The sequence below is a fragment of the Schistocerca serialis genome, chromosome 3 (assembly GCF_023864345.2).
Source record: "Schistocerca serialis cubense isolate TAMUIC-IGC-003099 chromosome 3, iqSchSeri2.2, whole genome shotgun sequence".
Taxonomy (NCBI): Eukaryota; Metazoa; Arthropoda; class Insecta; order Orthoptera; family Acrididae; genus Schistocerca; species Schistocerca serialis.
In genome coordinates, this window is record NC_064640.1 from 895,741,092 (window position 1) to 895,763,552 (window position 22,461).

The 22,461-nt window shown below is 45.2% G+C and overlaps 1 protein-coding gene across 1 annotated transcript in view; it reads right to left on the minus strand.

Annotated features, from left to right (window-relative positions):
* LOC126471302 (hormone receptor 4-like) overlaps positions 1–22,461 on the minus strand; it is a 223,521-nt gene that overhangs the window by 60,079 nt on the left and 140,981 nt on the right. Inside the window, exons 3-5 of the mRNA XM_050099423.1 lie at positions 13,604–13,721; positions 7,180–7,318; positions 6,137–7,044 (exon numbers count right to left, since the gene is read on the minus strand). Coding sequence (XP_049955380.1) covers positions 6,137–7,044; positions 7,180–7,318; positions 13,604–13,721 — 1,165 coding nt within the window. The remainder of the gene's footprint in view (positions 1–6,136; positions 7,045–7,179; positions 7,319–13,603; positions 13,722–22,461) is intronic.

A 22,461-nucleotide genomic window follows, 5' to 3' on the forward strand; every position in this document is an offset into this window, starting at 1 on the left:
CTTTTTTTTTTTTTTGGATGTGTGTATTAACACGATTCCTCTTGTCCGTCTCTGGAGAGTATACTTGCAATCAACCCTTATTTGTTGCAGGGGGACTTCAAAAAGTAAGTTATACATTATCATGGCAGACCAAGTAACTTTTATTGAAAGCTGCACTGGACCTCATAGTGACACAGATACATAAACACTATTTTTTACCGTAGCCACCAAGTCTCTGTAAACAGCGGTCGGAACATTGTACCAATCGTTCAGTTCCCCGACAGTAGAAATCCGCTCCTTGGTTACGGATTCATTCGAGAACATCTATGGGGACGTCCTAGTCGTTAGAACAGCTCTTTCCCCATGTATTCTTTCAACTTGCCATAAAGATGGAAATGACATGGTGCCAAATCTGGACTTCCCGATCAGCATCAACCACGTCTAGGCGATCTTTGTAAAATTGCTGGCACCTCTGCACTACGGCTGAACGTCACATTGCATTTGGTCGATATACCGTCAGAATTTCACGGCGACACTTTGTGTAATTTAGACATTTTGCCATCGAGAATAGTACCGCTCTGTGTTCAGCTTTGGAGTACATTTACAGTTGTGTGGAATTTCACTCCGACCGTGTAATGTATCTGTTCATCCGTACCGCAGCAGATCTATGTGTGCAGGAAATTCGGAACATTTGCCCTCTTCTGACAATGCGCCGGTCTTTTTGCGTAATGTACTTACACGTGGAACGTACTTTCTGAAGTAATACGCAGAAGTGTTGCCTACTTACCAATTGGTTGTTTGAGGTGACAGTAAACACTATGGCTGACGACAGTTAACTGAGGGGTTTCTCGACTGAGGTTCCATATTTTATTTCTTTAATACTTCTTCGCCATCCTTGACAGATTGTTTTGTCGTCACGGCATCGCCCTCTGTACATTGGTGTTGTTGCCATTTCGAGAGTTGTACGCACACTGTCAAATTGTAAGCCTGCAATTATGAAAACGTCTGTTTCTTCAGCTTGCTGTACAACATCCAGTGTCACTTATTCTTTAGAATAACACTCCCCATTCCATAAAACATAATTTGCTGTACTTGGCAGGATTTTGTTGGGTTCATATTTCACATATTTTATCGTTGGGCCAAGTACAACAGCTTCAAAGGTGTTGTAGAGATACAGTGAGGATTCAGGTTACACACGCATGTACACGTGCAACTTGTACAAAACCACCTGAAAATTAATCAAGTTGTGCCTTAAGCGCACTGTAGTTCATGCGTCTAATGCATGTCATTGCTATGTGTGGACAGCACTCACTTCTTTGCAATTTTAACGCTTATTTGGTAACCAAATGTCCCGTTGACATTCGTATCTTATTACATAAAGGGAATGAAAGCGAATGCGCGCTGTCGGCTGTTTGTTCCAAGATTACGCTTGTTTGTCACAAGCTGAAGAAACTTCAAAATACTGATCGATTTGATTACCTTGGAATGATGCAATCACAAAATTTATCACTAATATCCACCTACTAGTTCGATTGCACATCTGACTATAACATTAATCAAACGCTTTAGCAGTCACACTCCTTTCCAACTTCAGTGAATATCATATTTTTTTCTTAGTGTGTAGCAAAAAATGTTGCTCAAAACTTTGTTTCCCCTATTTTATAGCTACTAGAAATACATTTGTCTCACTTACAACAATGGCAGACGTGACACTAGCATTTTGGAACAGATAGACCTTCTCATTATATCTACACCGAAAGTGTACTGTTGTCCGAGAAGCCATATACAGGGTCAACATTAATAAAACCGACAAACTGCAGGGACCGATTCCTCTTATTGCTGTGTATATGTGTTTATTTGTAGTGTAAGTGCATCGTATGTCTACTGTTTGCGTATTGCCCACAGAGAAGACGGTGTGTTGTGGGGAGCCTTTTTCGTCGCACGTGCACATATCTGTCCCAGACTAATGCGACTTAAGTGAGTGGTATAAGTTCCGTGTCCATTTAAGAAGTGTACCGTACCGAGGCTGGGGTCGAGAAGCGGGAAACAATATTAGGCCGGTATTACACTATCAAATTTCTTTGTCAAAGATTTGATCAAAGATGTGATCAAATATTCCGTCAAATATATTTGACAAAGATCTTTGACGTAGCGCTAGAAGGGGTATTACACTGTCATATTTTTCGTCAAAGTTCAACATGGCTGACAACAAGAACTTGTTATTAACCACAGCAGTTGCATGTACCACAATTGCAGTGTGTGCGCATGCGGAAGAGAAGCAGGGGAAAAAAGGAAACGTACCAGGGTGAAGCCGTGGGTTTTACCACGACACGATAAAAGCATTCAACAAAACTTGTTGCGTGAGCTTATAGTGGAGGACGTCAAGACGTACATCAATTACTTAAGAATGGATGAGCATACATTTCTGTATGTGCTCAGTGAAGTGTATCCTCATATCACAAAGCACAATATTCACTTAAGAACTGCTACATCCGCAGAAGACAGGCTCACTGTAACACTCCGATTCCTTGCTACAGGAGAGGGTTATGTTATGTTAGTTAGGTTAGGTCAGGTCAGGTCAACAATCTTCTTAATCTATTTTTGTATTCAGGGTGCCTCACGTTGTAAAGCGCCTCAGCAGCTTCATAAATCTCTATTAATTTTGTAGTTGTCGGCAGACACCAATTGTATTTACCGCCAATGTTTATAAAAACACTACAGACGACAGAACGCTGCACGTGGTAACATGTCACATTGCAGTGAACAGAAGACTAGCGACTTCTTTGATCAAATCTACAGAGAGGTCCTAGATTTGATCAAATATTGGACGACATTTGACAAATTTCCCTATTACACCATCAAATATCTTTGACAAAGATTTTTGACAAAGATCGACAGGAAGTGCAAAATGGCTAAGCAGGGATGGCTAGAGGACAAACGTAAGGATGTAGAGGCTTAACTCACTGGGGGTAAGATAGATACTGCCTACAGGAAAATTAAAGAGACCTTTGGAGAAAAGAGAACCACTTTGCATGACTATCAAGAGCTCGGATGGAAACCCAGTTCTAAGCAAAGAAGGGAAAGCAGAAAGGTGGAAGGAGTATATAGAGGGTCTATACAGGGGCGATGTTCTTGAGGACAATATTATGGAAATGGAAGAGGATGTAGATCAAGATGAAATGCGAGAAATGATACTGGGTGAAGAGTTTGACAGAGCACTGAAAGACCTGAGTCGAAACAAGGCCCCGGGAGTAGACAACATTCCATTAGAACTACTGACGGCCTTGGGAGAGCCCGTCATCACAAAACTCTACCATCTGGTGAGCAAGATGTATCAGATAGGCGAAATACCCTCAGACTTCAAGAAGAATATAATAATTCCAATCCCAAAGAAAGCAGGTGTTGACAGATGTGAAAATTACCGAACTATCACTTTAATAAGTCACAGCTGCAAAATACTAACGCGAATTCTTTACAGACGAATGGAAAAACTGGTAGAAGCCGACCTCGAGGAAGATCAGTTTGGATTCCGTAGAAATCTTGGAACACGTGAGGCAATACTGACCCTGCGACTTATCTTAGAAGAAAGATTAAGGAAAGGCAAACCTACGTTTCTAGCATTTGTAGACTTAGAGAAAGCTATTGACAATGTTGACTGGAATATTCTCTTTCAAATTCTAAAGGTGGCAGGGGTAAAATACAGGGAGCGAAAAGCTATTTACAATTTGTACAGAAAGCAGATGGCAGTTATAAGAGTCGAGGGGCATGAAAGGGAAGCAGTGGTTGGGAATGGAGTGAGACAGGGTTGTAGCCTCTCCCCAATGTTATTCAATTTGTATATTGAGCAAGCAGTAAAGGAAACAAAAGAAAAATTCGGAGTAGGCATTAAAATCCATGGAGAAGAAATAAAAACTTTGAGGTTCGCCGATGACATTGTAATTCTGTCAGAGACAGCAAAGGACTTGGAAGAGCAGTTGAGCGGAATGGACAGTGTCTTGAAAGGAGGATGTAAGATGAACATCAACAAAAGCAAAACGAGGATAATGGACTGCAGTCAAATTAAATCAGATGATGCTGCGCGAAGCTTAAAAGTAGTAAATGTGTTTTGCTATTTGGAGAGAAAAAAAAATGATGATGGTCGAAGTAGAGAGGATATAAAATGTAGACTGGCAATGGCAAGGAAAGCGTTTCTGGAGAAGAATTTGTTAACATCGAGTATAGATTTAAGCGTCAGGAAGTCATTTCTGAAAATACACTCCTGGAAATGGAAAAAAGAACACATTGACACCGGTGTGTCAGACCCACCATACTTGCTCCGGACACTGCGAGAGGGCTGTACAAGCAATGATCACACGCACGGCACAGCGGACACACCAGGAACCGCGGTGTTGGCCGTCGAATGGCGCTAGCTGCGCAGCATTTGTGCACCGCCGCCGTCAGTGTCAGCCAGTTTGCCGTGGCATACGGAGCTCCATCGCAGTCTTTAACACTGGTAGCATGCCGCGACAGCGTGGACGTGAACCGTATGTGCAGTTGACGGACTTTGAGCGAGGGCGTATAGTGGGCATGCGGGAGGCCGGGTGGACGTACCGCCGAATTGCTCAACACGTGGGGCGTGAGGTCTCCACAGTACACCGATGTTGTCGCCAGTGGTCGACGGAAGGTGCACGTGCCCGTCGACCTGGGACCGGACCGCAGCGACGCACGGATGCACGCCAAGACCGTAGGATCCTACGCAGTGCCGTAGGGGACCGCACCGCCACTTCCCAGCAAATTAGGGACACTGTTGCTCCTGGGGTATCGGCGAGGACCATTCGCAACCGTCTCCATGAAGCTGGGCTACGGTCCCGCACACCGTTAGGCCGTCTTCCGCTCACGCGCCAACATCGTGCAGCCCGCCTCCAGTGGTGTCGCGACAGGCGTGAATGGAGGGACGAATGGAGACGTGTCGTCTTCAGCGATGAGAGTCGCTTCTGCCTTGGTGCCAATGATGGTCGTATGCGTGTTTGGCGCCGTGCAGGTGAGCGCCACAATCAGGACTGCATACGACCGAGGCACACAGGGCCAACACCCGGCATCATGGTGTGGGGAGCGATCTCCTACACTGGCCGTACACCACTGGTGATCGTCGAGGGGACACTGAATAGTGCACGGTACATCCAAACCGTCATCGAACCCATCGTTCTACCATTCCTAGACTGGCAAGGGAACTTGCTGTTCCAACAGGACAATGCACGTCCGCATGTATCCCGTGCCACCCAACGTGCTCTAGAAGGTGTAAGTCAATTACCCTGGCCAGCAAGATCTCCGGATCTGTCCCCCATTGAGCATGTTTGGGACTGGATGAAGCGTCGTCTCACGCGGTCTGCACGTCCAGCACGAACGCTGGTCCAACTGAGGCGCCAGGTGGAAATGGCATGGCAAGCCGTTCCACAGGACTACATCCAGCATCTCTACGATCGTCTCCATGGGAGAATAGCAGCCTGCATTGCTGCGAAAGGTGGATATACACTGTACTAGTGCCGACATTGTGCATGCTCTGTTGCCTGTGTCTATGCGCCTGTGGTTCTGTCAGTGTGATCATGTGATGTATCTGACCCCAGGAATGTGTCAATAAAGTTTCCCCTTCCTGGGACAATGAATTCACGGTGTTCTTATTTCAATTTCCAGGAGTGTATTTGTATGGAGAGTAGCCATGTATGGAAGTGAAACGTGGACGATAAATAGTTTAGACAAGAAGAGAATAGAAGCTTTCGAAATGTGGTGCTACAGAAGAATGCTGAAGATTAGATGGGTAGATCACATTACTAATGAGGAGGTATTGAATATAATTGGGGAGAAGAGGAGTTTGTGGCACAACTTGACTAGAAGAAGGGACCGGTTGGCAGGACTTGTTCTGAGGCATCAAGGGATCACCAATTTAGTATTGGAGGGCAGCGTGGAGGGTAAAAGTCGTAGAGGGAGACCAAGAGATGAATACACTAAGCAGATTCAGAAGGATGTAGGCTCCAGTAGGTACTGGGAGATGAAGAAGCTTGCACAGGATAGAGTAGCATGGAGAGCTGCATCAAACCAGTCTCAGGACTGAAGACCACAACAACAACAAAAATACCGGCCTACGGCGAAGAATAGGAAATATATATAATGAGAATGTTACCCTTCGCAGGTGATGATTCCGTAATGCAGGCCGGTGGCCTTGTCCTCGCAGATCATGCAGATCATGGGCTGCTCCTCGTCCTCCTGGTCGTCGTGGTGCTGCGCGGGCGGCAGCGGCGGGTGCGCCTGCGCCTGCGGCTGCTGGTGCTGGTGCTGGTGGTGGTGCATGCCCAGCACGAACTTCGACTCCTCGTCGGAGGCCCGGGGTGGCGCGGCGGGCCAGCTCGCGCCGGAGCCGGCGGCCGCCGTCAGGTTGAGCGCGTGCGCCTGCTGCAGCGCCGACGGCAGCTGCGTCAGGTCGCCCGCCCACAGCCGCTCCATGTTGAGCGGCGTCGCGAACGGCCGCACCTGCGGCGGGAAGTGCTGCGCCGGCTGCTGCGGCGGCGCCTGCGCCAGCGGCTGCTGCTCCTGGCCCAGGTTGAGCAGCATCTGCGCCGCCGACGACTCCTCGCTGTTGCCGCTCGACGTCGACGAGCTGGACGTGGACCAGCCCGACGTGGACGCGGCCGCCACGAGCTGCTGGTGCGGCGGCTGCTGCGGGTGCTGCTGCTGTTGCTGCTGCTGCTGCTGCGGCTGGTGCTGCAGAGACTCGACGACCGTCGCGGCGGGCTGCGACCAGATCATCGTCCGCACGCCTCCGGCTTCGCCCATTATGACAGTCGGGGGCGGCCGTAGCACGTTGGGCGTCGCCGACGATCCGGCCATCACTCGCGACGGCGGCTTCATTTCAGTCGGGCCGATCGTCGGCTGCTGCGGCGTCAGCTGGTGGTACTGCGGAGACGGCTGTGGCTGCGGGTGCGGGTGGTGCGGCGGGAAGCGCACGAGCCCGCCGCCGATCAGCTCGGGCCGCACGCCGTTGATGCGGCACACGCCCACGCCGGCGGCCGCCATCCAGAAGGCGGGCGAGTGCTGGATGACGGCGGGCCGCGCCGGTTGCTCTTCGCCGCCTCCGCTGCCGCCGCTGCCCGAGCCGCCCCCGCTGCCGCCGCCTCCCACACCACCGCCCCCACCGCCGCCGCCGCCGCCGCCCCCAGCCGGTGTCGCCGTCCTGCCGCCGCCGTCGAACACGCTATTGTCGCCACCTTCGCCCTGGCTCGCTATTCGTGCTTCCTCGGGATCCTCTTCCTTCAACGGCTCCGCCACTGACCTCGACGCCTCTGGCAAAGCGGAGTCGGGAGAGGTCCTGAAAATACAAAAAAAAATGTTCAAATGGCTCTGAGCACTATGGGACTTAACTTCTGAGGTCATCAGTCCCCTAGAACTTAGAACTACTCATACCTAACTAACCTAAGGACGTCACACACATCCATGCCCGAGGCAGGATTCGAACCTGTGACCGTAACGGTCGTGCGGTTCCAGACTGAAGCGCCTAGATCCGCTCGTCCACTCTGGCCGGCTGAAAATACACTCTTCTCTGTATTACAGCTTCTTCCAGAGAACCAGAACTAGATATGGGCAATATATGAGGAGGAAATGAAACTCTGTCCGTCAATCTACATAAATAAAAGTCTTAACGTTCGTGTGTTCAAAATTGTTTATCTCACAAGGGGAATTCTCAATCACAACCCCCTCCCCCCGTCAGATTTAGTGGTAAGATGGTCCAGTGGATAGCCCCTCAAAAGTTGAACATAGATCAAGCACGAAAACAGGCAGAAAGTGTGAAACTTCCTGGCAGATTAAAACTGTGTGCCGGACCGAGACTCGAACTCGGGACCTTTGCCTTTCGCGGGCAAGTGCTCTACCAACTGAGCTACCCAATCACGACTCACACCCCGTCCCCACAGCTTTACTTCTGCCAGTATCTCGTCTCCTACCTTCCAGGCTTTACAGAAGCTCTCCTGCGAACCTTGCAGAACTAGCACTCCTGAAAGGAAGGATATTGCGGAGACATGGCTGAGCCACAGCCTGGGGGATGTTTCCAGAATGAGATTTTCACTCTGCAGCGGAGTGTGCGCTGATATGAAACTTCCTGGCAGATTAAAACAGCGTGCCGGATCGAGACTCGAACTCGTGAGTCGTGCTTGGGTAGCTCAGTTGGTAGAGCACTTGCCCGAGAAAGGCAAAAGTCCCGAGTTCGAGTCTCGGCCCGGCACACAGTTTTAATCTGCCAGGAAGTTTCATATCAGCGCATACTCCGCTGCAGAGTAAAAATCTCATTCAGGAAGAAGGTGTACTGAACTGTGAAACAAGAAGCAAAATCTAAACAGTGAGTGGTCCAAGCTCAATATGTGCAACATCGAGCGCATTCGAATAGCCGTGGCGTTGTGGTTTATATGGTCACGGTATTGGACTAGGAAGGGGAAGATCCGTGTTCAAATTTCCCTTGTACCACACTTTTTTTCCCACAAAATTAGGAATTGTCCGTCCGGTCATCGACGCGTCTGTTAGCTGTATTCAGGTTTGTGTCTGTCTCGTGGTGTAACGTCCGTTTGCAACAGCGTGGTGTAAGTAAGCGAGTTCCAGACGTACGTACCTCCTATTTGTTCTACACAGATACCACAAAAAAAATGTTCAAATGTGTGTGAAATCTTATGGGACTTAACTACTAAGGTCATCAGTCCCTAAGCTTACACACTACTTAACCGGAATTATCCTAAGGACAAACACGCACACCCATGCCCGAGGGAGAACTCGAACCTCCGCCGCGATCAGCCGCAAGTACCACATGTCATGAGTCTTGCTTTCCCTTCGGAACTTTTGACTTTTTAATTCCTTTTTGTAACAGAGTTTACACCCGTTTATTTGTTGTTTTCCTCTCTGTAAGAGGTCTACGCGGCATCTCTCCTGCTCTCACTATTCATCACATTTATTTGCGATGGTAATATATTCTTATCACATGACTTATATTCTATAGCCAATATATAGCATGACAATTGCCAGGACCACAGAAAGAGAAAAGACGCGTCAATGACCGAACACAAAGTTCAAAATTTTGTGAATAACAGGGGGGGGGGCACGAGGAAGATTTGAACACGGCTCCCCCGCTTTGCAGTCCAACACCGTGACCACACAACCACGACGCCGTGATTCTTGCAGTTCTCTCGACGTTGCATATCATGAGGTTCGACCGTTCACTGTTCCTATTTAGCTTCTTTTTTCACAGTTCAGTACACCTTCTTCTTGTTTTCACGCTTGATCTGTGTCCAGTTTTTGAAGGGCTGTCGACTGGGCCACTTTACCACTAAATCTGAGGGGAGTGCGATGGGGAGTGGCCCTTGTCAGAAAGTTCTTGACCGATTGCTTTGAAATTTTGACAAACGTTCCATTCTACTACAGACGTGCTTTTAGGTACCTATTTCTTTAACACATGTTATATGTAGGATGTTCGGAAGTTCCAGTTACAAACTTCTAAAACTTGTAGAGAGGAGAGAGTAGCGACGTTTTCAATTAAGATGTTTAACTCATCCAGTTCTACTTGAAGAATTGAATTAGACGTGACGCAGTACAATTACTAGTTAACAATTTGAAAGGAAACATAACGAAACAACGTTGGTGGTCGCCACATCGAGCCCCTGTTGTAATGTATCAGTGCTGTTATGTACGTACAATATGCTGGGTTCTTTTTGTTTTTGAATAATGTAAAACCCGTAATGTTTAAGTTTTAATACAAACAAATATGCTTCAGCGATAAATGGATGTTTCGTTATGTTTTCTCGCGAATTGTTAAGTAATAATTGTACTGCATCACTCCTAATTCAATACCTCAAGCAGAAGTGAATGAGGTAAACATCTGAATTGAAGCGTGTTCGTTTCCGAACCTGGGCTGGTATTCAAAATATTATGTACTCACTCCCCTCTACAAGTCCTAGAAGTTTGTAATGCGAATATATATATATATATATATATATATATATATATATATATATATATATATATATATATATAAGAAAATAGGTAAATAAAAACACGCGAGTATACCAAATTTCAGTGCAATCGATAGGTCAAAAACTATCCGATTAAGAACATCTACAGTTTCTTTGTAAGTACGAATGTACATGTTCGTTTCTTCAAAATCTCAAACCTCCGAAAGTTCTTCATAGATTGCTTTGAAATTTAATACTCACGTGTTTTCATATACCTATTGGAACGCCATTTGGTGTATATGTCATACATATATAATAAAACGAGAAACATTATAAAAATGTAAATGTTGGTTTGTTCAAAATTATTAATTTCCGAAAGTTCTTGACCGATTTCTCTGAAATTTCGAAAATATACCATATGAAATGTTATTAGCGAACAGGAAAGTTGTATTTATGGCTTATTGGTCTATGATAAGAATAAACAGTAAACAACGCTCAATGTCAGAGAGAGGGGGTAGAGGAGATGGACAGAGGGTTGGGAGGAAATGGATATAGAAAACGAGAAGGAGGAGATGGAGAGAGAGAGGCGGGGAGATGATGGATAGAGAAAAGAGAGAGAAGGTGATGGACTGAAAGGGGGGGTGAGAGAGAGGGGGCAGGACGAGATGGAGAGAGAGGGAGGAGGAGAAGATGGACAGATAGGGGGAAGGAGGAGGAGACAGACAAAGAAAGGGGGAGGGAGAGATGGACAGAGACAGGGGAAGCTGTAGAACTAACAAGGGAACATTTCCAGGTCTAGATTAAAGTTAACAGGTATTTAGTGGGATCCAAATGATGCAATATGTTTTACTTCGTTTTTTCCCATTTCAATGTTAAGGGTTAAAACACCCCCTCCCCCTCGGTAATTCGGCATGTCGGCATGTTAGGTTTAAATGGAATATCTTAGAAATGATAGTTGGAGTTAGATGCATGGGGCATTGCATATCAGAGATCGTTAGGGAATTCAATATTCCAAAACCCACAGTGTCAAGAGTGTGCCGAGAAAACCAGATTCCGGGCATTACCGCTTACCACGGGCAACGCAATAGCCGATGGCCTTCACTTAACGACCGACAGCAGCGGCGTTTGCGTAGACTTGCCAGTTCCACCAGGCAACCATCATTGCGAAAATAACCTCAGAAATCAACATCGAACGTACGACGAACGTATCCGTTAGTGCGGCGAAATTTGTCGTTAATGGGATATGGCAGCAGAAGACCGACGCGAGTGCCTTTGCTAACAGCACGACACCGTTTGCAGCGCCACTCCTGGACTCGTGATAATATCAGTTGGACCCTAGACGACTGTAAAACCGTAGCCGGTCAGATGAATCCCTGTATCAGTTGGTAAGAGCTGATGGTAGGGTTCGAGTGTGGCGCAGACCCCACGAAGCCATGAGCCCAAGTTGTCAACAAGGCACAGCGCAAGCTAAGGGTGGCTCCACAGTGCTGTGGGCTGTGTTTAGCTGGAATGGACTGAGTCCTCTTGTCCAACTGAACCGATAATTGACTGAAAATGGTTATTTTCAGCTGCTTGGAGACCATTTACAGCCATTCGTGGAATTTACGTTCCCAAATAACGATGGTATTTTAACGGATCACAATTCGCTCTGTCACCAGGCCAGAATTGTTCGTGGCTGGTTTGAAGAACATTCTGGACAATTTGAGCGAATCAATTGGCCAGCCAGATCGCCCGATATGAACCTCATCGAACATTTATAGGGCATAATCGTGACGTCAGCTTGTGCCCAACGTCCTACACCGGTAACACTTCCGCAGTTATGGACAGTTATACAGGCAGCATGGCTCAGTATTTCTGTAGGGGGCTTCGAACGACTTGTTGAGTCCATCCACGTCGAGTTGCTGCTCTACACCAGGCGAAAGGGTGTGCGATACGGTATCAAGAGGTATCCCGTGACCTTTGTCCCGTCAGTGTAAGTACACTACTGGCCATTAAAATTGCTACACCACGAAGATAACGTGCTACAGACGCGAAATTTAACCGACGGGAAGAAGATGCTGTGATGTGCAGATGATTAGCTTTTCAGAGCATTCACATAAGGTTGGCGCCAGTAGCGACACCTACAACGTGCTGACATGAGGAAAGTTTCCAACCGATTTCTCATACACAAACAGCAGTTGATCGGTGTTGCCTGGTGAAACGTTGTTGTGATGCCTCGTGTAAGGAGGAGAAATGCGTACCATCACGTTTCCGACTTTGATAAAGGTCGGATTGTAGCCCATCTCGATTGCGATTTATCGTATCTTGATATTGCTGCTCGCGTTGGTCGAGATCCAATGACTGTTAGCACAATATGGAATCGGTGGTTTCAGGAGGGTAATACAGAACGCCGTGCTGGATCCCAACGGCCTCGTATCACTAGAAGTCGAGATGACAGGCATCTTATCCGCATGGCTGTAACGGATCGGGCAGCCACGTCTCGATCCCTGAGTCAACAGATGGGGACGTTTGCAAGTCAACAACCATCTGCACGAACAGTTCGACGACGTTTGCAGCAGCATGGACTATCAGCTAGGAGACCATGGTTGCGGTTACCCTTGACGCTGCATCACAGACAGGAGCGCCTGCGATGGTGTACTCAACGACGAACCTGGGTGCACGAATGGCAAAACGTCATTTTTTCGGATGAATCCAGGTTCTGTTTACAGCATCATGATGGTCACATCCGTGTTTGGCGACATCGCGGTGAACGCACATTGGAAGCGTGTATTCGTCTTCGCCGTACTGGCGTATCACCCGGCGTGATGGTATGGAGTGCCATTGGTTACACGTCTCGGTCACGTCTTGTTCGCATTGACGGCACTTTGAACAGTGGACGTTACATTTCAGACGTGTTACGACCTGTGGCTCTACCCTTCATTCGATCTCTGTGAAACCCTACATTTCAGCAGGATAATGCACGATCGCACGTTGCAGGTCCTGCACGGGCATTTCTGGATACAGAAAATGTTCGACTGCTGCCCTGGCCAGCACATTCTCCAGATCTCTCACCAATTGAAAACGTCTGGTAAATGGTGACCGAGCAACTGGCTCGTCACAATACGCCAGTCACTACTCTTGATGAACTATGGTATCGTGTTGAAGCTGCATGGGCACCTGTACCTGTACACGCCATCCAAGCTCTGTTTGACTCAATGCCCAGGCGTATCAAGGCCGTTATTACGGCCAGAGGTGGTTGTTCTGGGTACTGATTTCTCAAGATCTATGCAGCCAAATTGCGTGAAAATGTAATCACATGCAATTTCTAGTATAATATATTTGTCCAATGAATACCCGTTTATCATCGGCACTTCTTCTTGGTGTAGCAATTTTAATGGTAACGGTAGTTTTCTCTTGGCCAAGCACTTGGCCGACACTATTTACAATGCTCTAGAGTGACTAATGAGCACTTATAAGGAGGTGGCATGTTTTGTAGGGTAAGCGTATATAATTTTTCTTGATTATACGAATATTATAAACCATATTATCTGTGAGGAGGGTCTTACTTGTACACAGGGGAAGCAAATATACATTAGCATCTTCAATTAAATAGCACTCTGCTATCAGTAAGCATATTACTAGGTGAGAGTGTGTATTAGAAAGTGCTATAGAAAGGAATGGCTTACCTGTCTCTCAGGGCGGGACTCGGTGACTGCCTGGCTATTTCAGCAGTGCCCTTCGCGCACGGAGAAACAGGGCCAACCATGTCAGGCGAAGACGTGCTCGTATCGGCCACGCTCTCTCCTTAAAAAGAATAAACCAGCAGCAGTATGAGTTTAATGTACTATGAGAATACTGTAACCAATTTCACGATCTTTTTAAGAAAAGAAGAGCGTTTCTGTCTTTTCATCCGTAGTATCTATATTACAGTCTTGTATTGTAACTACATTAGAATAATGCTGAATTCTCCGTCTGTGGCAGAAGGTAACAATTGTGATGTAACCGCAACAAGAAATTAATAAGTCCGAGGTCCATACAGAAGATGCGTACCAATTTTTGCTTTTCGGATAAACCATGCACATAGTTTTAATCTATGCATTTTTCTGTCACTTTTCAATATAGACTCTATAACGTTGCAACACATTTTTCCTACTGTTGTGCAAGTTTAAGAAATCTCTTTGCAGAAGTCCGTTTCAGCTGCCCAAAGACACTGTCATTCCATTCTCGAGTGCTTCGTATCAGGCTCACAATGATGGAACTAGGTTTCATCACCTGTCACAACGCTCGAAAAATAATCTACGTTTCGAAATTTTTTAAGGAAGTTATGAACAAGTTCAGCAAACCATCCATGGTGTTAGTTGCGCTCTCTCGTCATCACGTCAGCTGTGTGTAATTCAATTGCTAATGAGTGTACGTCGCTATCCAAAATGTTCGAGACTGGGATAACAAGACATAGAGAAAAGTTAAGATAGTGGTTTTAATACTTCAGGTTTTCTACATAGTCCTTACCAGGTATGCCTACCGGGATTAGTACTCCCACGAGAAAGGGCACTGCGGAAAAATGACTTAACCACATGCTAGGAGCGTGTCGTGAGTCGCGCCTGAACGGCTCAGTTAGTATAACGATTGTTCTCGAACGTTCATACAACCATGTGAAACTTAGAAAGGCCCTCATTTGGGATGTTTTATTTTTTATTTTTATCTTATGGGACGTAACTGCTAAGGTCATCAGTCCCTAAGCTTACACCCTACTTAACCTAAATTATCCTAAGGACAAACACACACACACCCATGCCCGAGGGAGGACTCGAACCCCCACCGGGACCAGCCGGTGATGTTTTTCAACTCACTCATTACATAGGCTTTAACGTAATTTGTGCACTTGGTCGTTTTATGGTAGGTTAGTACTTGTAACACAAAGTCTTGTCACCCGTGATTATTTTTTACAGAAAAGAATGCAGAGCGTTTTGCTTTTCAATCAAGTCACGGCAACGTCCACACCTCGTTGTTTTCGTTCGGGAGTCTAGGTGTACGGGACAAACTTACCACATTTTCTCTTAATCAAAACATTCTGGAGAATGTCTTGAACACTCAATTTAGCGATGTTGCTGCATTGTGATTTCTGGCGAAGCAACGTTGATGCACTACTGTTGCGCGTCCACTGCCAGCTCACAACTGACTGGTCGAATGCACATCTGATGTTTAAAGTTGCTAGTTCAAGCTGTCGCCGTAGTCACTGCGCTGACGTCGCTTATACTCCACACGTAATGGACCCATCCTGCATTCGGCCTTTTTTTTTGTATCTAATATGGTAGGGGATCGCGTTGGTTGTATGCAAGTCATCTAAAATCTCCTGAATGTATTTTCACTCTGCAGCAGAGTGCGTACTGATCTGAAACTTTCCGGAAAGTTACAACTGTATGCTGGACTGGGAATCGAACCCATTACCCTTTTATTTCGACAACAATCGTTATATAAACAAAGCCGTTCAGGTGGGACCCACGACCCGCTGCTAGTCTGTGGCTAAGTCATTTCTCCGCAGTGTCCTTTCTCCCGGAAGCACTAATCCTACTAGGTATGCAAGAGAGCTTTGGTGAGGTTTTTAATGTTGGAGAGAAGTTTTGACGGAAGTAAAGGTTTGAGGGCGGCTCGTGAATCGCGCATGGGAGGCTTAGTCGGAAGAGCAATTGCCTGGCCCGGTACACAATTTTTGGTTGCCAGGAAGATTCATCTAAATCTATTCTGTATTTGTTCTGTTGTAGCTAACCCGCTGATAGAGCGTATGGCAGAGAGGAAGATACGCCAGACCGGATCGAATCCAAACGACGGGTTAATGACCGTGTCTGGGACGCCGGCCACCTTGAATGCAGTTAGTTAATTAGTTAATAACTGTTCCATGGATCATTTTGCACGATAGCTCGTAATGATGTGGAACGAGTTATTATACATTCACATCGCAAATTAATTTGTACATGCGGCTACATTCTGAACACTTCTTTTCCTTTTTTTTTTACAAAAAGAAAAAAAAGGTATACAGATGTGACTTAGTAATTCCTACCCACGGCCTTCTACACATTACAATATTAGGAATTCTTTTACGGAATAGAAGCAGTTGTCAAAGAGAAACTTGCTCACTTTGTTATCAAATTTTACTTTGCTGTTTGTCAGACATTTTATATCACTGAGTAAAAGATCAAAATTTTTTGTTGCAGCACTGTGCACCCTTTTTTGTGCTAAAGACAACCTTAATGTGGAGTAATGAATGTAATTTTTCCTGCTTAGTGTATTCATCTCTTGGTCTCCCTCTACGATTTTTACCCTCCACACTGCCCTCCATAAGGGAATAAATATGCTGTGAATCAGTAGTCAGCATGTCCAATTCTTTAAAAAGATGTCTACAAAATGATTGTGGGCGAGCACCACATATTATTCTCACAGCACGTTTCTGCACAATGAAGACTTTCTTTCTTAAAGATGAGTTACCACAAAACATTATTTCATATAACATTACTGAATGAAAATACGCAAAATATGCCAACTCACTGATTTACCTCTCCCCAAGATTTGCAAATGTGGCTGAGCTAAGTTGTTTTAGGAGTTCCAGAACGTGAATTTTGAAGTTTCCACCCCATTTACTATTTCTTCCCATGTGGTACACTTATCATTGATGTAGTGCCTCTAGATGTGCAGAACTGAATAGGTTGTGTCTTTTTAAAATTGAGGGTGAGACCATTTGCAGAAAACCAGTCCATGATACTTTTAAGGACTTTGTATACCATTTCTTCTGTTTCTGTATGCATGCTTGGGTTGATTACAATATTACTGTCATTATTCTGCTTGTTGTATAATAGACTGATGATCGTTTACACATATGAGGAACAGCAGTGGACCTAAGATTGAACCTTGGGGAACCCCATATGTGATTTCCCCCTGATCAGAATCATGTCTCTAGACTACATTGTTTGAATTACTAAGTACAACTTCCTGCATTACCCATTGGTTGGCTATACCATCAATCCCAAAAAAGTTAATTTATCTAGGAGAATGCTCTGATCCACACAGTCAAATGCCTTAGAAAGATCTCAGGAAAAACCAACCGGTGCTATTTTATTTTTTAATGCTTGTAAAATCTGGTGAGTGAACATGTAAATGGCACTCTCAGCAGAGCAACCTTTCTGAAACTCAAACTGTGATACTATTGTTGCTATGGTGAGATACTGTTCTATGATACATCACCTTCTCAAAAATTTTAGAGAATGATGTCAACAGTGTGGGTTTTAGGCGGTTTCCCACGCTGGTTTAGGCAAATGGTGGGCTGCTCCCCAATTTACATCTCAGAAAATACAATATGAATTTAAAATACGGCCACAAACAGAACAAAATTTGCGTGATTCACAGATAAGTGGCACAGAGAACGCGGCCGCAGCGACAGCAAGGGCACCTGGTCGCAAAGTTAAATGAAATAAACTCGCCAAATCCTCGGAAGTAAGATGGGATTAACGCTCAATGAAGTAAGAAGTTTGTCGTGTTGGAGCTACCTCTGAATTGTAGTTATGAGACGACACAGGAGAACGATCGCTGCATTTGGATGGACAGGGGTGAGGAATCCCTTGGAAACCGCAGCTGACCTACCAGGTATAACGGACCACCGATTATTAAAACAGTGTCGATCAATAAAATTTCGGGCGTGCAGCTGTTTCTTGATTCTAATCGTTTTATGTGGTGTATAAGTACCTAGGACACTTTTAATACGAGATTTGGGTTTAAGGCTCTATTCAGTAGTCAGCACTGGGAAGACTCTGTTTTTTCAAGGTGATTACTTTGTGGGTTCTCATCGTTCAAATCTAATCAAGGAAGTCGTTGATGTAAATTGCATGGATTGTTAGTGTATATACTGCAACGCCTTCAAAAACGACGCGCGAGATTTTCATATTGTATCGCTCGCTACCCACGAACTTTTTGTCCTGCAAGAGTTCTGTAGGAAATTGCAAGTAGTTAAATTTTGTACTGGGATTCGTTATCGGTGGAGGCCACTGTTTTCGAGTTATTCAAGAAAAACAAAAGTGATTTTCAAACACGTTGTCCTACAAAACGGTCTTGTTCATTTTTATCTGTAGGACTAACAGTCCGTGCATACAGAGCGGCAAAAATACGAAAATCTCGCGCGCCGTTTTCGAAGGCATTGCGGGTTGCATAAAACCCATGGGTAGGGGCAACTGACTCACCCTGTATTTTCTACAAATCACTGAACAGTGCATGGCGGCGTGTACTTTGTACCAACATTAGCCATTCCTGTCCCATTCGCATATGGAGCGACGGAAATTAACGGTATGCCTCTGTATGTGACCTACTTTTCGTTACCATATTCTCAAAATCACTATACTCTCTTGTGTAGACTGTATAATTGTCCTCTAAATCAACTCCATAGGGTTTCATGAAACAAAGTTCTATTTCTTCCGACGTTTCCCCATTTATGGTCCCTGAGCATTTATGTTACACTATATTATGTGCTACATCTAACTGTTACAATGATCGCAGCGCATTTCCGAATTCTATCGACATCTACTGCCTCTGTTTGCTACTATTTGATAACAATTCCAAATGCTGGTGCAGTACTTTAGAACAAGTCGCATCTGCGTAGTTTAGCTGTTAATATTTAATTATACATGCCGGTCCTATCTGTGATGTTCTCTATTCCTCTTGTTCTAACTAGACTTACTCTATAGAACAAGTGCGTTTGGAAATAATCAACGACACAGCTTAAGTGCGTGTGTCTTTGGTTCTGTGAACAGTATTATTGGTATGTACTAGTTTGAGAGGTTCTACCACCACCCCAACATATTCTGAAGTACGAAGAGTTATTCGTAAAGTAAGGAACGACCGGTCGCGAAATGGAAACCACAGTGAAAATCCGATGAAGGTTTGCACAGATGTATTGGGTAGTGTTTCTAGTATGCCTGTCGATAGCGTTATGACGTTCTTTTTTAGTTCTGAGCACACAGGGAACACGTAAAGATACCTAGAACAATAGTGTCTCCCACCAAGTACGAGGGCCTGGTGAGAAATTTCGCCTGAAGCTAGGCAGCAAACATTACATAAATGTCGTGCGTTTTCATCTTCAAGACAATTCTCAGACGCATTTTGCAGGGGCAATGAAGATGCTCGTGCAACGTTTTCAATTGCCAATGTTTGATTACCCACAATACAGCCCGTAATTGTCTCCCTCTGAGTTTCATCTCCGCTCACATGAACCGCTGGCTATGAAGGCAACATTTTGGAACAGACAACGAGCTGTAGGCCAGAATTGGAGGAATGCACTGGCGGCTGCCTTCTGTAACGAGGCTATCGGAAAGTTGGTACAACGCTACGACAAACGTCTAAGTCGGATCGGCGACTATGGAGATAAGTAGCTGGAAGTTGCAGCTAACTGTTGCAAATAAAATAGTTTTGATTTTCACTGTGGTTTCCTTTTCGCGACCTATCTTTCCTTACTTTCCGAATAGCCCTCGTACTAACGGAATATTTGACATTTGTCTGAGGATTTGGCGAAAAAAAAACTGGAAATAAAGTGTGTTCAGCAGCTGACCTTCGTGAAGAAGTGTTAGACACTTTGACCATTCCTTCTAACCGGTCCGGCTGTGCCGGCACAAGTGAATGCGCGAGGTCACGTAAACATGTTGAGAAGGCTCCGGCGGGCAGCCAGTCGGATGATATAGTCTGCATGGAAGGCTGAACAAAGCGAGCGGCAGCTCTTCTTATGTACCCACATTGCGTGGCGGGGCGTGTTCTGTGGTCGAGCGAGCCACTCGGCTGCAGGTTACAGCTTCGTGTCCCGCGCTGGCCGTGCAGTTCAGTGGAGATCGTTTGACGGCACATCTGTGCGTCACTCTAAGCTATTTATTTATTTCACGAATATCCATTGCTCCTTCTTCTTGTTGCCTATATGGACCGTACTCTATCCAGTCGTAAGTGGACAGTTAGCTGGTAACACGTGAAACACTGAAGGCTGGTCGAACTTTTTCGTGCCCCATTCCTCGATATAGCTCCTATCTGAAGTTGCGCTGTGCCAAAACTACTAGGCAGTCACTTTGATACAATACATAAATGATGTAGTAAATGGTAGGATTACCGGTAGTACTGCTAGCATTGATAGGGAAAGAAACATAAATGAATGTGTCAGAGAGAGACTGGGAGCCGATGACTTCTCCTTGTTTTTTGTCTGTTTTGCGCATAATTAGAACCGCACATCGTTAGGTGTTAGTCCATTGTGTATTTTATATCCTTGCAAAATATAAATTGCATTTTATAAACAATAAAAATTAGCTGATCGCGTAACTTTCGCTCTTTTATGCAACCAAAGCAATTACTTTTGATGCAGGTATAGTCTACATGCTCAAACAAAGAAAAATCTGTACAATTATTGTTTTTATTTTGTAATCAATAGAACGTTATTGATCAAAGGCAAGAGTTTTATAAATCAGACATTGTATAATAGTCTGTATTAAAATTGAGTAAAATCTCAAATGGTTCAAATGGCTCTGAGCACCGTGGGACTTAACATCTGAGGTCATCAGTCCCCTATAACTTAGAACTACTTAAACATAAGTAACCTAAGGACATCACACACATCCATGCGCGAGGCAGGATTCGAACCTGCGACCGTAGCGGTCGCGCGGTTCCAGACTTAAGCGCCTAGAACCGCTCGGCCACAGCGGCTGACGTAAAATCTCAAATCCACAATAGCTGTTCATTTTATTTTCTCTGTATGACGACCGCTGTCGTACCCTGGAGGTATATGTACAGGACATGTAATACTAATACTTCACGTACCACGAATTACTAGTGAGTGTAAAAGCACTGTCACTCATTGGTAAAACCTTAGATGAAGCGGCAGATGGGCACTTGTACCTCAGAATTCGTGGTACATCAAGTTTTAGTTTTATATGACTGAATATATTCCTCCAGGATATGAAACTGATCGTCATAGAATACAAACACAATAAACAGCTATTGTGGATTTGAACTCAGTTTTAATATAGACTGTTTTATCATCTCTGAGTTTTAATTGCTTGATTGTCCTTCACATTTCGTAGAAGGTTTTTAGCTGTGGTTGTGTTATTTGTAATGACAGAAACATGTTTTATAAGATCTCGACGAATTATTGAAACGATGTCTGATATGTCTTTTTCCGTTTTTTTTTTTTAAATTTGACTATTTTTGCATTTTCCAGCGCTGTTTGCTAAATCTATATTTCTTTTATTTTTTACTACAACATCCTCGTGTTGCATGGCAACAATTTGCGAATAAAATCTGAATTAAATATTGACAATTTCAGTTTCGCTATAAATACTGTTTATTTTTAAGTAACTTACAGGAGGATAACAATGTAGAACAAAAATATTCCGTAGGTTACGAAACCTGTAATATATCCTCACTCAATTTCTAGACGGTTCATGGCTTTTGGCTTCTAGGGGGATCTAATAAGACACTGATCACATACGCAAACAAAGCGCTCGAAACTAGGTAACGCCCGATAAGTACGCAACACACCTAACGAACAGATAATGCTGTTACTATCTTAACTGACAAAAGCTACACACATCAAAAAAAGTTTTACATCACCACGGTTCCAAGAGTTCCGGAACGTGTACAGAAAATTGGAATAGAGATCAACATAAACATCATTTCCGCCCTTTTTATTGCTCATGAAAACCACACATTGCGTGTTGTACCACCATTGGTTGATGGTCCAGATTGCTGTACACACCGGTACCTCTAATACCCAGCAGCACGTCCTCTTGCATTGATGCGTGCCTGTATTCGTCGTGACACACTATCCACAAGTTCATCAAGGCATTGTTAGTAGAGATTGTCCCGCTCCTCAACGGCGATTCGGCGTAGATCCCTCAGAGTGTTAGGTGGGTCACGTCGTTCATGAAGACGAATGCCTCGCCAATATGCTGCCAATATGGTTGCCCAATCTGTCGGAGGATGGCATTCACATATCGTACAGCCGTTACGGCGCCTTCCATGACCACCAGGGGCGAACGTCGGCTCCACCCCAAAACATCAGGGAACCTCCACCTTGATGCCCTCGCTGGACAGTGTGTCTAAGGCGTTCAGCCTGACCGGATTGCCTCCAAACACGTCTCTGACAATTATCTGGTTGAAGGCATATGCGACACTCATCGGTGAAAAGAACGTGACGCCAATCCTGAGCGGTCCATTCGGCATGTTAATGTTGTTGGGCCCATCTGCACAGCACTGCATGGTGTGGTTGCAAAGATGGACCTCGCCATGAACGTCGGGAGTGAAGTTGCGCATCATGCAGTCTATTGCGCAAAGTTTGAGTCGTAGCACGACGTCCTGTGGCTGCACGAAAAGCATTATTCAACATGGTAGCGTTGCTGTCAGGGTTCCTCCTAGCTGTAATCCGTAGGTAGCGGTCATCCACTGCAGTAGTAGCCCTTGCGCGGCCTGAGTGAGGCATGTCATCGACAGATCGACGGTTCCTGTCTCTCTGTATCTCCTCCATGTCTGAAAA